Source organism: Mesoplodon bidens (assembly GCF_964165515.1).
Source record: "Mesoplodon bidens genome assembly, chromosome: 8".
NCBI classification, from domain to species: Eukaryota; Metazoa; Chordata; class Mammalia; order Artiodactyla; family Ziphiidae; genus Mesoplodon; species Mesoplodon bidens.
Window position 1 is genome coordinate 80,501,013 of NC_138165.1, and position 12,541 is coordinate 80,513,553.

General features: G+C 38.6%; 1 protein-coding gene across 2 annotated transcripts in view; it reads left to right on the plus strand.

The window, feature by feature from the left end:
* The window catches only part of FAM117B (family with sequence similarity 117 member B), an 84,831-nt gene extending 76,176 nt beyond the window's left edge, over positions 1-8,655 (plus strand). The window contains exons 8-9 of one of the 2 annotated variants that reach the window (XR_014016567.1): positions 4,759-5,665; positions 6,008-8,655. Coding sequence is in view for 1 of the 2 variants with exons in the window: in XM_081243279.1 (XP_081099405.1) it covers positions 4,759-5,077 (319 nt within the window). In the remaining variant the exon portion in view is untranslated. Of the gene's footprint in view, positions 1-4,758 lie in introns of both variants that reach the window. The other variant, XM_081243279.1, reaches the window with a different exon arrangement.
* The last annotated feature ends 3,886 nt before the right edge of the window (positions 8,656-12,541 follow it).

The window sequence follows — 12,541 nt, forward strand, 5'->3', positions numbered from 1 at the left end:
GTCTTTTTTAAATGCTCATAGTTTATTATAAATTTTCCTGATATAAAGGATGTGTAGCACATGGAAATCTATTCATTTTTAAATATCTTAATTATATTCCAAAAAGAAATTAACAGCGGTAACCCAATAGTGGATTTCTTAGAAGTAATTTTAATCTTCTATCAATAAAACAAGTTACTCAAAGTCTAAAAAATTCGTTTCTTTTTGCCCGAGTTATGTCATAATTAGAGCAAAACTGGATGCACTAGCATTAAAGCAAGGGTAGATTATTGGTCCTAATTTTTTTTTTTTTTCTCTGTACGTGGGCCTCTCACTGTTGTGGCCTCTCCCGTTGCGGAGCGCAGGCTCAGCGGCCATGGCTCACGGGCCCAGCCGCTCCACGATATGTGGGATCTTCCCGGACCGGGGCACGAACCCGTGTCCCCTGCATCGGCAGGCGGACTCTCAACCACTGAGCCACCAGGGAAGCCCCTGGTCCTAATTTTTAAATTTTATCTTAATCATTCTTTAAAGTATACTTTTCTCTCCAAGTCTTAATTTTGGTTTAAAGATAATAACTCTGACCTGAACCAGGGGTTGGAGTCAGTGAGAGGTTGATCTCTGGTTTTTAGAAATGTATGTTTATTTACCTGAAAGAAAACAGGTAGTTGGATTTGGGACCAGAAAGGGCAAGACCAGATTTTGCATTTCTTTTTTTTTTTTTTTTTTTTGATACAGCACAGACCATAGCCATGCCAGTTGCACTTAGCAAGTCTTTTTTTTTTTTTATAGCTAATATGGCACCAGAGGTATAGTCTTTTATTTATTTATTTATTTATTTTATTTATTTTTGGCTGCATCGGGTCTTAGTTGTGGCATGCAGGATATTCATTGTGGCATGCGGGATCTTTCCTTGTGGCGTGAGGGCTTGTTTCTAGTTGTGGTGTGGGGGCTCCAGAGCACGCGGGCTCAGTAGTTTGAGGCACGTGGGCTTAGTTGCCCCACGGCATGTGGGAATCTTAGTTCCCTGATCAGGGATTGAACCCACGTCCCCTGCATTGGAAGGTGGATTCTTTACCACTGGACCACCAGGGAAGTCCCAGCAAGTCCTTTTTAATGAAGTCACATATGCTGTTTCCTGATCCCAATTAATGAACTCCTTGACCTTAGTTACCTTAGATTCCTAGATATTTTGGCCTCTTTTCAGTATAGAGATTTTTAAAAAATATATGACATAACCCCTTCTTTTCTTCCTTTCTTTCCCTCCCTCCCATTATAAGTAATTTGGAATCACCATTTCTTAGCTACTAATTTATTCCTGAATTTAAAAAGAAAATACATAAGCCTTTAAAAAAAATACCAAAGAATTCCTCACATCAGTATGAAAATACCTATAATAATTATCCATACTGACCATCTGTTTCTCAGAAAGTCAGCTAGCAAGCAATTATGTTTATTTTGAGATACAGTCCTTTTGGAATAACTTCTTAAGGAAAAAGTAAAATATTTAAACTAGTTCTGAGGGTTTCTGTGTGTGTGTGTGTATTGGTTTTTTGATATGTATGGTTCTTAAATTGAAGAAAACTTTGAAGTAGTATTAGTACCTGCAGCTTCTAGTAGCATAAGTATAATACTGGTCATACACCCCAGGGGTGGGTAACGAGTTTCTTGGGGAATCTGCTCCTCGAAGTTAAATGGAGTGAAAAATGATTCCTTTTGGTGGGTTGGGGTCATGACTGGAGGTGGGGTGGTGATGCTTTTTTTTTTTTTTTTTTTTACTGTTAGTGTTCTGTTTCTTGATCTGGGTGCCAGTTAGACAAGTTGTTATTGTTTACGTTATTTTGCGTGAGATCTGTCATAAGTCTGTTTTCATGAAAGCAGAAAGGAAGTTAAACTGATTTTAGATTCTGTCATTAAAATATGTCCAAGTCAGAAGTTTGTATCTCAGAAATGTGTGGTTTCATCTTCAAGATCCATTAGCAGCCATGTGTCTTAAGTGATTTTTAAGACAATTTTATCTTTTTAATAAGATAACCTCAAACAATGAATAAATTAATTAAAAATCTAGGCCTCATTTGGAGGAGGGTATAAAAATTGATTAGCCCTTTTTTCCTAATATAAGAATGAAAGCAGGCCTCCCTGGTGGCGCAGTGGTTGAGAGTCCGCCTGCTGATGCAGGGGATACGGGTTCGTGCCCCGGTCTGGGAGGATCCCATATGCCGCGGAGCGGCTGGGCCCGTGAGCCATGGCCGCTGGGCCTGCGCATCCGGAGCCTGTGCTCCGCAACGGGAGAGGCCACAACAGTGAGAGGCCCGCATACCGCAAAAAAAAAAAAAAAAAAAAAAAAAAGAATGAAAGCTATCTTTAATAATTCTTCAAAAGAAAATACAAGCATTATTTAATTATAGAAACATAATCTCGGACTTCCCTGGTGGCACAGTGGTTAAGAATCCCCCTGCCAGTGCAGGGGACACGGATTCGAGCCCTGGTCCAGGAAGATCCTATGTGCCGTGGAGCAGCTAAGCCTGTGCACCACAACTACTGAGCCGGCGCTCTAGAGCCCACGAACCACAACTACTGAGCCCATGTGCCACAACTACTGAAGCCTGCGCACCTAGAGCCTGTGCTCTGCAACAGAAGCCACCACAGTGAGAAGCCCGTGCTCAGCAACAGACCCAACACAGCCAAAAATAAATAAATGAACAAATAAATTTATTAAAAAAAAAAAAGAAACATGGGGCTTCCCTGGTGGTGCAGTGGTTGGGAGTCTGCCTGCCGATGCAGGGGACATGGGTTTGTGCCCTGGTCGGGGAAGATCCCACGTGCCGCGGAGTGGCTGGGCCCGTGAGCCATGGCCGCTGAGCCTGCGCGTCTAGAGCCTGTGCTCCGCAACGGGAGAGGCCACAATAGTGAGAGGCCCGCGTACCGCAAAAAAAAAAAAAGAAACATAATCTCAACTTCCTATCTTCTTTAAGGAATTGAAATCCATGCTGTCAGTAAAAACAGAGGGGTGTGTGCTCTTCTTATCATAATATATCCAAATACACATGTGGCCCTAGATGTACTCAAGTATTAAGTTTCCATTGTATCCAAGAAAGAGCAATACACAAGAAAAACAAATTTAAACAATGTAATTTTTTTTTTTTTTTTTTCTGTATGCGGGCCTCTCACTGTTGTGGCCTCTCTCGTTGCGGAGCACAGGCTCCAGATGCGCAGGCTCAGCGGCCATGGCTCACGGGCCCAGCCGCTCTGTGGCATGTGGGATCTTCCCGGACCGGGGCACGAACCCGTGTCCCCTGCATCAGCAGGCAGACTCTCAACCACTGCGCCACCAGGGAAGCCCCCAACAATGTAATTTTTTTCTTCTTAAATTATTATACTTGCCAAAGCTATCCATGGGTAGTATTCATTATTAATCAATAAAATATACCCACCCAAAGCAAAATATGCCCACCCAAAAATGTTGTACTTGGAACTTTTTTATTTTTTGCACCTACTCCCCAGGTCTGTTGTTTATTCATTCTTTAAAACCCAGTTCAGATGTTACTTCCTCTAGAAGCTACCTTCCTACCAAACTCCCCCTCTTTCTCTGTGCCGCAGGTTATCCACTCCCTTGTTCTACCTCTAAACCTTTTACAAACCATTTTTATCACATCTGTCAGTCCCGCTAGCGGGAGTTCTCAAGCTTTTTTGTGCTATGGACACCTCTGGCAGTCCAGTAAAGCTTATGGATCCTTTGAAGTAATTCATAGCTTCTCTGAATAATGTTTTAAAAACAAATTAAAGATTATAAAGGAGACTAATGATATTGAAATACAGTCTGTCTCCAGTACCTCCCTCTTCCCAAGAACTACATGTTTTTCTCCTTGTAGATCATTTCATCTTTGGGTCTCCAGAATCTAGTGCAGACTTGGCACATTTGGATTTTTTTTTTTTCATTTCATTAGGAGAGATGAGAATCATACTTTGTCATATTGTATTACCTTTTCCCACCTGAATCTTGATTTATTTAGGTTCTTCCACTTGAATTTCTTTTTAATTTTGTCACTTCCATGTTACTTTAACAATTTAATTTTTTATATTTTCAGGGAATACCATAAACACTCGTATCCTTTTGCAACTCTGGGTTAATTTGCAGGAGCAACTAGGGACAGGGAAGGATTTGGCTTCAATAAAAACTTTCAGAACAGAGGACTGTCATTAGTTTTATTTTGATTTTACATTTATGTTACGTTATTCAGAAAACCGTCATGGCTATTAACTCAGAGAATAGTTTCAAAGAGATTTTTAAGTGCACTTGGAGAACTCATGCCCACCGAAGTTTAGTCACGCAGTGGTGGAACTCAGTAAAAGATAGACAATGTATGTCATTAATTTCCTTGCCTTTTCCCTTCAAAATAGTGCAGACTTTGGAAAAATCATAGTGGAACATATTTTTGTCTTTAAACAGCTAGAATATCTTTTGCTTTAGGAAATTCTTTATTCAAATTGGCTATCTTAGATCTTCACTTAGATGTCTGAGCATCCTATGTGGTGCCCGGGGCTCACCAGGGAACTGAGAGCAGCAACAAAATCTGGTGTCCTTCCAGCATTCTGAGATAAATAACTTGAATCATGTGTCCTTGGTCAGTAGCATTTGAAGCTTTGGACATAGCTTGAGTTTTGTTTTCCTTTTTTGTGTCTGTAAGTTATTACTTTTTTTTTTTTTTTTTTTTTTAAAGAAAAGAACTTCTGATGTTCTGTGACTTAAAAGTATTGGGTTGTTTATTCTATGTCTAGGCCGAAACAACTTCACGAAATCCCGGCCTTTTACTGCCCTGACAAAAACAAGGTGAATTTCATTCCTAAAAGCGGCTCTGCTTTCTGCCTCGTCAGCATCCTTAAGCCACTCCTCCCCACACCAGATCTTACCCTCAAGGGCTCTGGCCACAGTCTGACAGTCACCACTGGCATGACAACCACTCTTCTGCAGCCTATCGCTGTGGCCTCCCTGTCTACAAACACAGAGCAAGACCGAGTCTCTCGAGGAACGAGTACAGTCCCGCCACCAGCCTCTCTCCTCCCACCACCAGAACCCATTGAGGAAGCTGAAGGATAGGCCCCAGTGCTGTGAGGCCACTGTTCTGGTCAACTGAGAATCTCCTCGATCCCTTGGCAGCGATGGCATCGTGCGCTCCCAGTTGGCTGTGTCGTGCTCCAGCGTTTCCACGCTGACGTGTCGCAGTGCAGCTTCTGGAAGAAAGCAGCCCCTCTGATGGCTGTGCTCACTCCTGAAGGCCAGCCCTCAGTGCTTAGCCTGCTTTTTCTTAAAGCACCGGTTGAAAGAAGAAGGTCTCATTCTTTCCTTTTGGAGGGCTGATATCACATTGTTTTTTGCTTTCAAATTAGACTTCTTTGAAAAAACATAAAAAACTGATCCCTGCAAACATGATTCTTGAAGGGAGACGTGAATGATGCTGCAAGAACCATCTTTTATATGAAAATGACTATTTTATAATACCAATGTTACGTTTTCTGAAAACATAGCAAACAGGATGTTCAGACGATTCTTTGGCCTCTGTTTCTTGTTTCCCTTTCTAGATGTGTGCTTTTCTCAGCTGTTTTCAGCTTTGGGACCAAAGGGATTGTTGACATTTTCCTAGCAATCTTACTCTCATGATTGTGTTCTTCTCCCAAACAAGAATTGGTAGGTAAATGCATTGAACAAGTATATATAAAAGAGATAAAAAAGCAATATTAGTACATTATGTGATTTATGTTTTTTGATGTCAGAAGTTTGTGCTTTGGGTGAAATACTTGTAAAACTGCTCTTTTCCTCACTACTCCTGTACACATTTCACCATGTGGTCATAAAAATTATAATCTGGAGACAAGTGCTTTAATATGTTCTCACGCATCATTGGAACTTGGTTTAAAAGTCAGTGAGCCAAAAGGAAACTAACTACCCAGTGTCGACTGCTAGCCTAGGAGTAAGGAGCCCCTTGGGTTTTCTGCTCAATATTTATCACACGGTCTTTCTTTCCCACAGGTGTCGTTCTACCTTTAACCGTCACTGTATCATAGCCCCACGAGATCCTAAAATGGCTGTGCATGGATTTCCTCCTCTGCTTTTGTGATGTTGTTGTCTTGTGGATTTGGTCAGGGTTAGTAGTTTGCCAGGAGTGTAATCCGTTGAATAGCAATCCTTAGTCACAGAATCTTGCGATTGACGTTTCCTTTCTGGTGGTTGGCACTGAGATATGTTGCCTGTAGGTTTTGCTAGTTTTCCCTCCAGCATTCCACATGGTGGGGAAAACAGGCAAGGAGAGCTTTGGAGCATAAAGAACAGGAACCTTTGAAGAATCCACATGGTTTTGGATTTAGGCTCATCCTAATACAATCACTGCTAGTATCACATGACAGCAGTATTTTGTGTCTGGGTACGTGGTAGTGAAACTGAGGAGCAGCTCTTTTTAAAAAGTTATAGCAAACAGTCTTGAGAGCAAGCATCCTTCTAAGATCTTCATAAACTACCTTATGATGCAATAATTTAATGTTCCTATACATATTATAGGGAGAAAACAAATACTTGTAAAAGGGATATAGTTTAGAAGGTTAATATGTCAGTAAGTCCAGATATATCCCATCAAAGAAAAGCTAGTGGTAGCAATAAATCTTCTGAAAGGACTTCTTATACTCATGTACCTTTAAAACATCTATGTAATTAAAAATTTTGCCCTGTTAAGTTGAAAACAGATGTATTTAGGCAAATTAGATAAACTCAAACATTTGACTAAGTCTGTCAGGTATCAGTTGGTGGCATCGATGAATTTTGGTACCCCTTCTGTCCAAAACTATTTTCCTGAAATTAGTACATTGTGACTTCTAAATCAGGAAAAGCTAAGTTGTTCAAAGTCTAAATGTTCTGGTCAGTAGGTTCTTTGAGAACCTTGATTCTTTGCCTGTAACTTTATTTACCATTTCACCACTGAGAACTGCTCTGTCAGAAGTACAAAAGAAAGGTAAAGCTGAAATCGGGTGAGTTGGTATCCATGGTAGGAAGTTAAAAAATAAGGTTTCAAAAAAATCCAAAATCAGTTTTTGGATTACCTGAATTCTGTTAAATCTATGTTCTTTTCCTTGCCTTACACTTACTTCCCTCTCCATCTGTACATGTCACAAGGGTGTTTCACAACTAGAATGCCACTTTGTAAACAGTTTTTCTTCTTACTCTGTTGTGCATGTTTATCTAACTCACATCTTTCTGTAGAGTTTCATATATCCTTAAAGTAATTTACAATCAGAATGGGAGAACAAGTTTAAGATAGTATTATTTACAGTCTTAGAGGTGGAACTTTTAATGTTTGGTTGTAAGGAGAATGTGAATTTGCAGGTAAATGAATTATATGGCAACTAAACATAGGCCTCATGTTTGGGAGAAATAGAGCCTGAGATTTGAGGAGGGGGGGAAGGTACAAGTTGTAAAAAAACTCTTAATTGCCAGTGCCAAAGGGCTAATTTTTAAGTATCTGAGCTTTATGCAGTCTTGAAAAAATATTGGCCATAGTCTACTCGGCTTTTATGGAAACTTGGTTCACAGGTGGTTGACTTTTTTTTTTTAATGGGTCTACTCTTAATAGAATGCATAATATTGTTTTCTAAAATTACATTCCATAACTATCTTGTTATTCTGTAGAAAACTGTACAGAAGGTAAATAAATTAGAATAGCTTCAATGGGAATATAATTTAAATTTAAAAAAAAATTTAAATAAATTTACTTCCATTGCGGTAAAAGAAAGAAATAGGTGGCTTGTATATTTCAGCAAAAGAAAGCTATTCTCTGGTTATAAACTTTGTCAGTGTTAAGTTATTTTTACTCTTAAACGGTTTTTTCCTTGCAGTGATAACATGATTTTACTGTTTCTGATCATGACTAAGTCTGTATTACTTGTCATGGCTTTTGTGAGCAATTATGTTTTTAAAATACCTGTTTTGCTTCTTTGATTAATATGGTGAGCATGGATGCCAAAATTATTTTTTAACTAGAGTCTTCATTTTGTTTAAAATATTTCTTATATTTGTGACAAGCCAAATCAGAGTTTTAGAAGGTGCTATTGTTAACTGTGGAATAACTGGCAACAAGGAAGCCTTTTTTTTTTTTTTCTTTCTTTCTTTTTAATGGTTGGCTTTTACTGGAAGAAGGTATTAAAAAAATAGAATTTATAGTTTTCTGTATGTCCGAGATTAAGAGTGAGTTGTCAGAGTTTTCTTTTGTTAAAGGAAATAAAAGAAAAATTGCCACTACTGAATTTACTATTCTAAAGATTCATTCCTTAATGCTTAGAATTTCAATGTCTCAAGACCAGACCAGTGGACGTGCTGAATTTGCATTAAGAAAGCTAAAACACTTAACTTCGCACTTTAAGGTTTAAGTTTTACTCTGCCTAAGTTAATGATAAGCAGGGCAGCCCTGAACAATATTTTGTCTATACAATCCTGTTGAAGAATATAATTTATGTTTTTTAAAAGTCTTTATTTTTCATCTCTGTTGAAGTTGTGTAAATCTTTTTAAAATGCAATTTTTAAAGTTTCGTTTTTCTAACAAAATTCTCCCAAAACACAGCATTTCCAATGGTGATAACTATTGTTACCGTGTACTTACGTATTCCCTATACCTGAACACTTGTTGCTGCCTCACAAGAAAATAGAACTTTTGTTAAAAATAAAGTCTGTTCTTCTTGAGTCTTTTTCTGTATACTTTTATGAATATTGCCTCAAATTCAAATTTCTTTCTTTGTAGACATTTCTAGCGTGAAATAACTTTAGTATGTTCTTTTTTCACAGTTAGAAAATGAATTTGTGTTAGGTAGCAGGATCTATAATACTGTCAGTTGTTACTTCCTTACTTCCTTGCTACCTCCTTAACTTGCTCTTGAACTGAAAGCACCTGATCTTTGTGTTAAGTGCTAAGCAAATGTTAAAATGTAAGCAAGCATACTGAAAGAGGTACCTGTTTATAGGTAATTCAGTACTTTACAGGTTATTTAGCTGGGGCAATCACTTAATTTCATTCTGAAGTACAGATAGAGGAGTTCTTTCCCGTTTGTTTTGGTAATTCATTCTTTCTGCTTCCTTTGTGTCGGTGGTTTATAAATGGAAGACAGTTGTTTAGGCTGAAGGGTTTAATCTGTATGAAGGCTGCATGCAGTATAATCATTTAGAAAGCAGGGTCATCTTTTTTTTTTTTTTTTTTTGCGGTATGCGGGCCTCTCCCGTTGCGGAGCACAGGCTCCGGACGCACGGGCCCAGCCGCTCCATGGCATGTGGGATCCTCCCGGACCGGAGCACGAATTCGTGTGCCCTGCATCGGCAGGCGGACCCTCAACCACTGTGCCACCAGGGAAGCCCAGGGTCATCTTGTAAGTGAAATAAAAGTGTCACCACAGCTGCCTGTCATAAAAAGTGGTCACCAAATTACTTTGCAAGAAATTCTAAAAATTATTTCTGGGGGTAAAAGTTAACCAGAATTTGGAGATTATATCTATAACATTATAATTAAACACAGCAGCAAACGCGAAGAGAATCTCTCAAATTGGCGTAACATTTTCTCCCATTCTTTTTCCTCTCAGTCTTTTCCTTCCACCTTTAAAGAGGTTGAGAGAAGCAAATTTAGATCTCAAGTTGGGTGTTCCCATCTTCCCCCATTTCTTTTTTTTTTTTGCTTTCGTTCATTAGTATTAAATATACCCCCTCCCCCCAAAAGTTTTTAGGTCTATAATGATCCTTTCCTTAAAAGATCATTATAGACCTTTCAGTTGCTTTCCTTAAAAGCAACTGAAAGTTGCTTTTAAGTGGTTGGGTGTGAAATAGTATCCTCTTCCTAGGAGTTCCCTGCTGATGTATATCAATATCATTTTTTTCCCTTGCTAAGATTATGTTTGCTTTTTAAATATTTTAAACCTCTACTAGAACATGGTATGATAATACAGATAGCCTTTGTATCTCTTTGGTTCAGTGTTTTTCAAACTATTTGGGTCTTGAAATGAATTAAGTGGGTCCAGCGAACATTTTTTTTTAATGAAGCAGAACAGGAAACAAAAGTATATTGAAGACATCAGGGAAATAGTACTATGTATGTAAAGCTTTTGCTAGCCATAGGGATACATATGTACTAGGTTGTAAATTAAAATATATTTCTTACTGTGGGTTGTAATCAAAATGATATGAAAAATACTGTCGTAGATACAACTTCTGTATATGTGTTTTGGGGTTGGTCTGGTATCTTAACACAGATACTGGAGTCTTTAAAGCCATTGTTTCTACTTCTTTTTACTAAGCATCTCCAAATTGCTGGTTTTATTTTTTTAAATTCTTTTCAGCAGTTTGCATCTTCCTGAAACTGAGAATTTATCTCCATATACTCTTTGATTTTATACAGTAGCATGGATGAGTCATGCTTAATCATTGTGTTTTAGAAAAGGCTGTCATGGAGCTCTGATGGCCAGAAACCCAGGAGTATGACCATTCATCTCAGTTCCATGCCTTAAGCAGTTATTTTTTGAGATCATTGGGATGATTCAGAGGAGTTGCAGGAAAAGCCACAATTTGGGTACTACTTCTGGCTCTGCAGCTTAATAGTCATGGGATCTTAGGCAAAGAAGTCACCTCTTTGAACTTTAGTTTTCTTATGTGATTTTAGGAAATGCTGATGACAGTGCTGTCAGTTAAATGGCTAGTGAGTGTGAAAAGAACTTAAAAAACTGGAAGCAAACACGTTATCATCTCCTTTCTATTTTGTTAGGTAAGTTTATTCATCCCTTAGGAAAGCCACAAGTTGTTGGTCATGGAAAATGATCCCATAAAATTCATTTCACCTTGTAAAGTATAATATAGTCAAGGATGTTGAGCTGAATCATAATAAAAATAGGTAACACTTACTGATAGCTTTCCAAATGCCAGGCTTGGTGCTTACATTAACCCTGTGAAGCCAGGTACTGCTAGTTACTGTTTTATAAATTGCATAATTGGAATTAGATTAATTTATCCATGGTCATACATCTGGGAAATGTCAAAATCTGGCTTTGAACCAATTCTGATTCTAGAACTCAGACTTACTGCTACTTCTCCTATAACAGTGACATTAATAAAATATAGGTGTTTGGTATCACGGCAGATTATGTGCCCTTGGGTCATAGCCTTGTTTGTTCTTTGTGGTCTTCTTCATTGCTTCAACTGTTGGCAGCTTGGTTCAGAGGGCGAAAACAAAATAACCTGGTTAGACACCACTTCCTGACCAAGGTAGGTAGTGACACAAATCCTCAAGCTCTGGGTTTTAATGTTGCTATAGTTGCAGAAATTCAAAAGAAGTATTTTCTTTAATTTGGGGAGCACGTCTGTTAGGCAGAAAGTAGCAACTTCACATTTTTGGTGGATTTTTTTTTTTAACTGACTTTTTGAGGTAAAGACTTAACGAAAGTAATTTTTTAACCTCAATTACTTGGTATGCCCATTTCAGACAGACAATAAAATGAAATCACCTAGATCAGGGCTCCCCAACCTTTCTGGCACCAGGGACCGGTTTCGTGGGGGACAGTTTTTCCACGGACCGGAGCGGGGAGGGGGTTCAGGTGGTAATGCAGGCGAAGGGGAGCAGCACATGCGGCTTCGCTGGCTCGCCGGCTCGCCACTCACTTCCTGCTGTGTGGCCTGGTCCTAACAGCAGGGGCTTGGGGACCCCTGACCTAGGATCACAATTTAGATCATATATAATATTAACAGTAGTTATTCCTGTTTGGTAGGTTGGTGGATCATTTCTTTGTCGTCTACTTTTACAGACTTTTAAATGAGAGTATTACTTTGAAATGGGATAAAGAAAACAACTTTTTTCTTTAATGTAAAAACAGGCCCTTCACAATCTTACCTGTTAACACCACTCAGACCTTTATCTCCAGGTTGTACTTATTTTTGGACACTGAATGGTTTATTTACACCACTGAGTAGAGAACCATGTCTTGACTTTAGATGCCAAGGACAGTTCTTGCTGAACTCTTTAGTCTTCTTTTAAATGGCACATAAAACATGGAAGAAATTTTATGTTGGGCTTGTGGATGTGACCCATCCTAACGAACAAACGTTTTTCTTCCTATCCTGTTCTATAGGTTTTCTTTGCTATATTTAAATACCTTACTGTTGTGTTTTAAATTCATTACTTTCAATACTGCTGAATTAGTTAATATTTTAAAGTTTGTGTTTCCTTCCTAGTTTAATGTCTATATCCCAAGATTCTGGGTCTGCTTCATTGCTCAAGGTAAGGAAATGCAGGGCTCTGCCAGTGCTATGGAAGGTAGAAATAACTGGATCAATCAATCCTGCCTTGCTTTTTATTCCTCCCTTCAACAAATCAGGTTAAATGTTATGGCTTATATTTCACTGGTTATTGCTTCTAGGCTCAAAATTCTGCTATTTGTTTGTATTTTGTTACTGAGAGTATTTACACAAAGAACACACATTCTGTTATTTCCCATATCTTACAAAGTCCCTCCTGCATGAAGTAAATTAGAAAGAATCAGTCTCACAAAGATA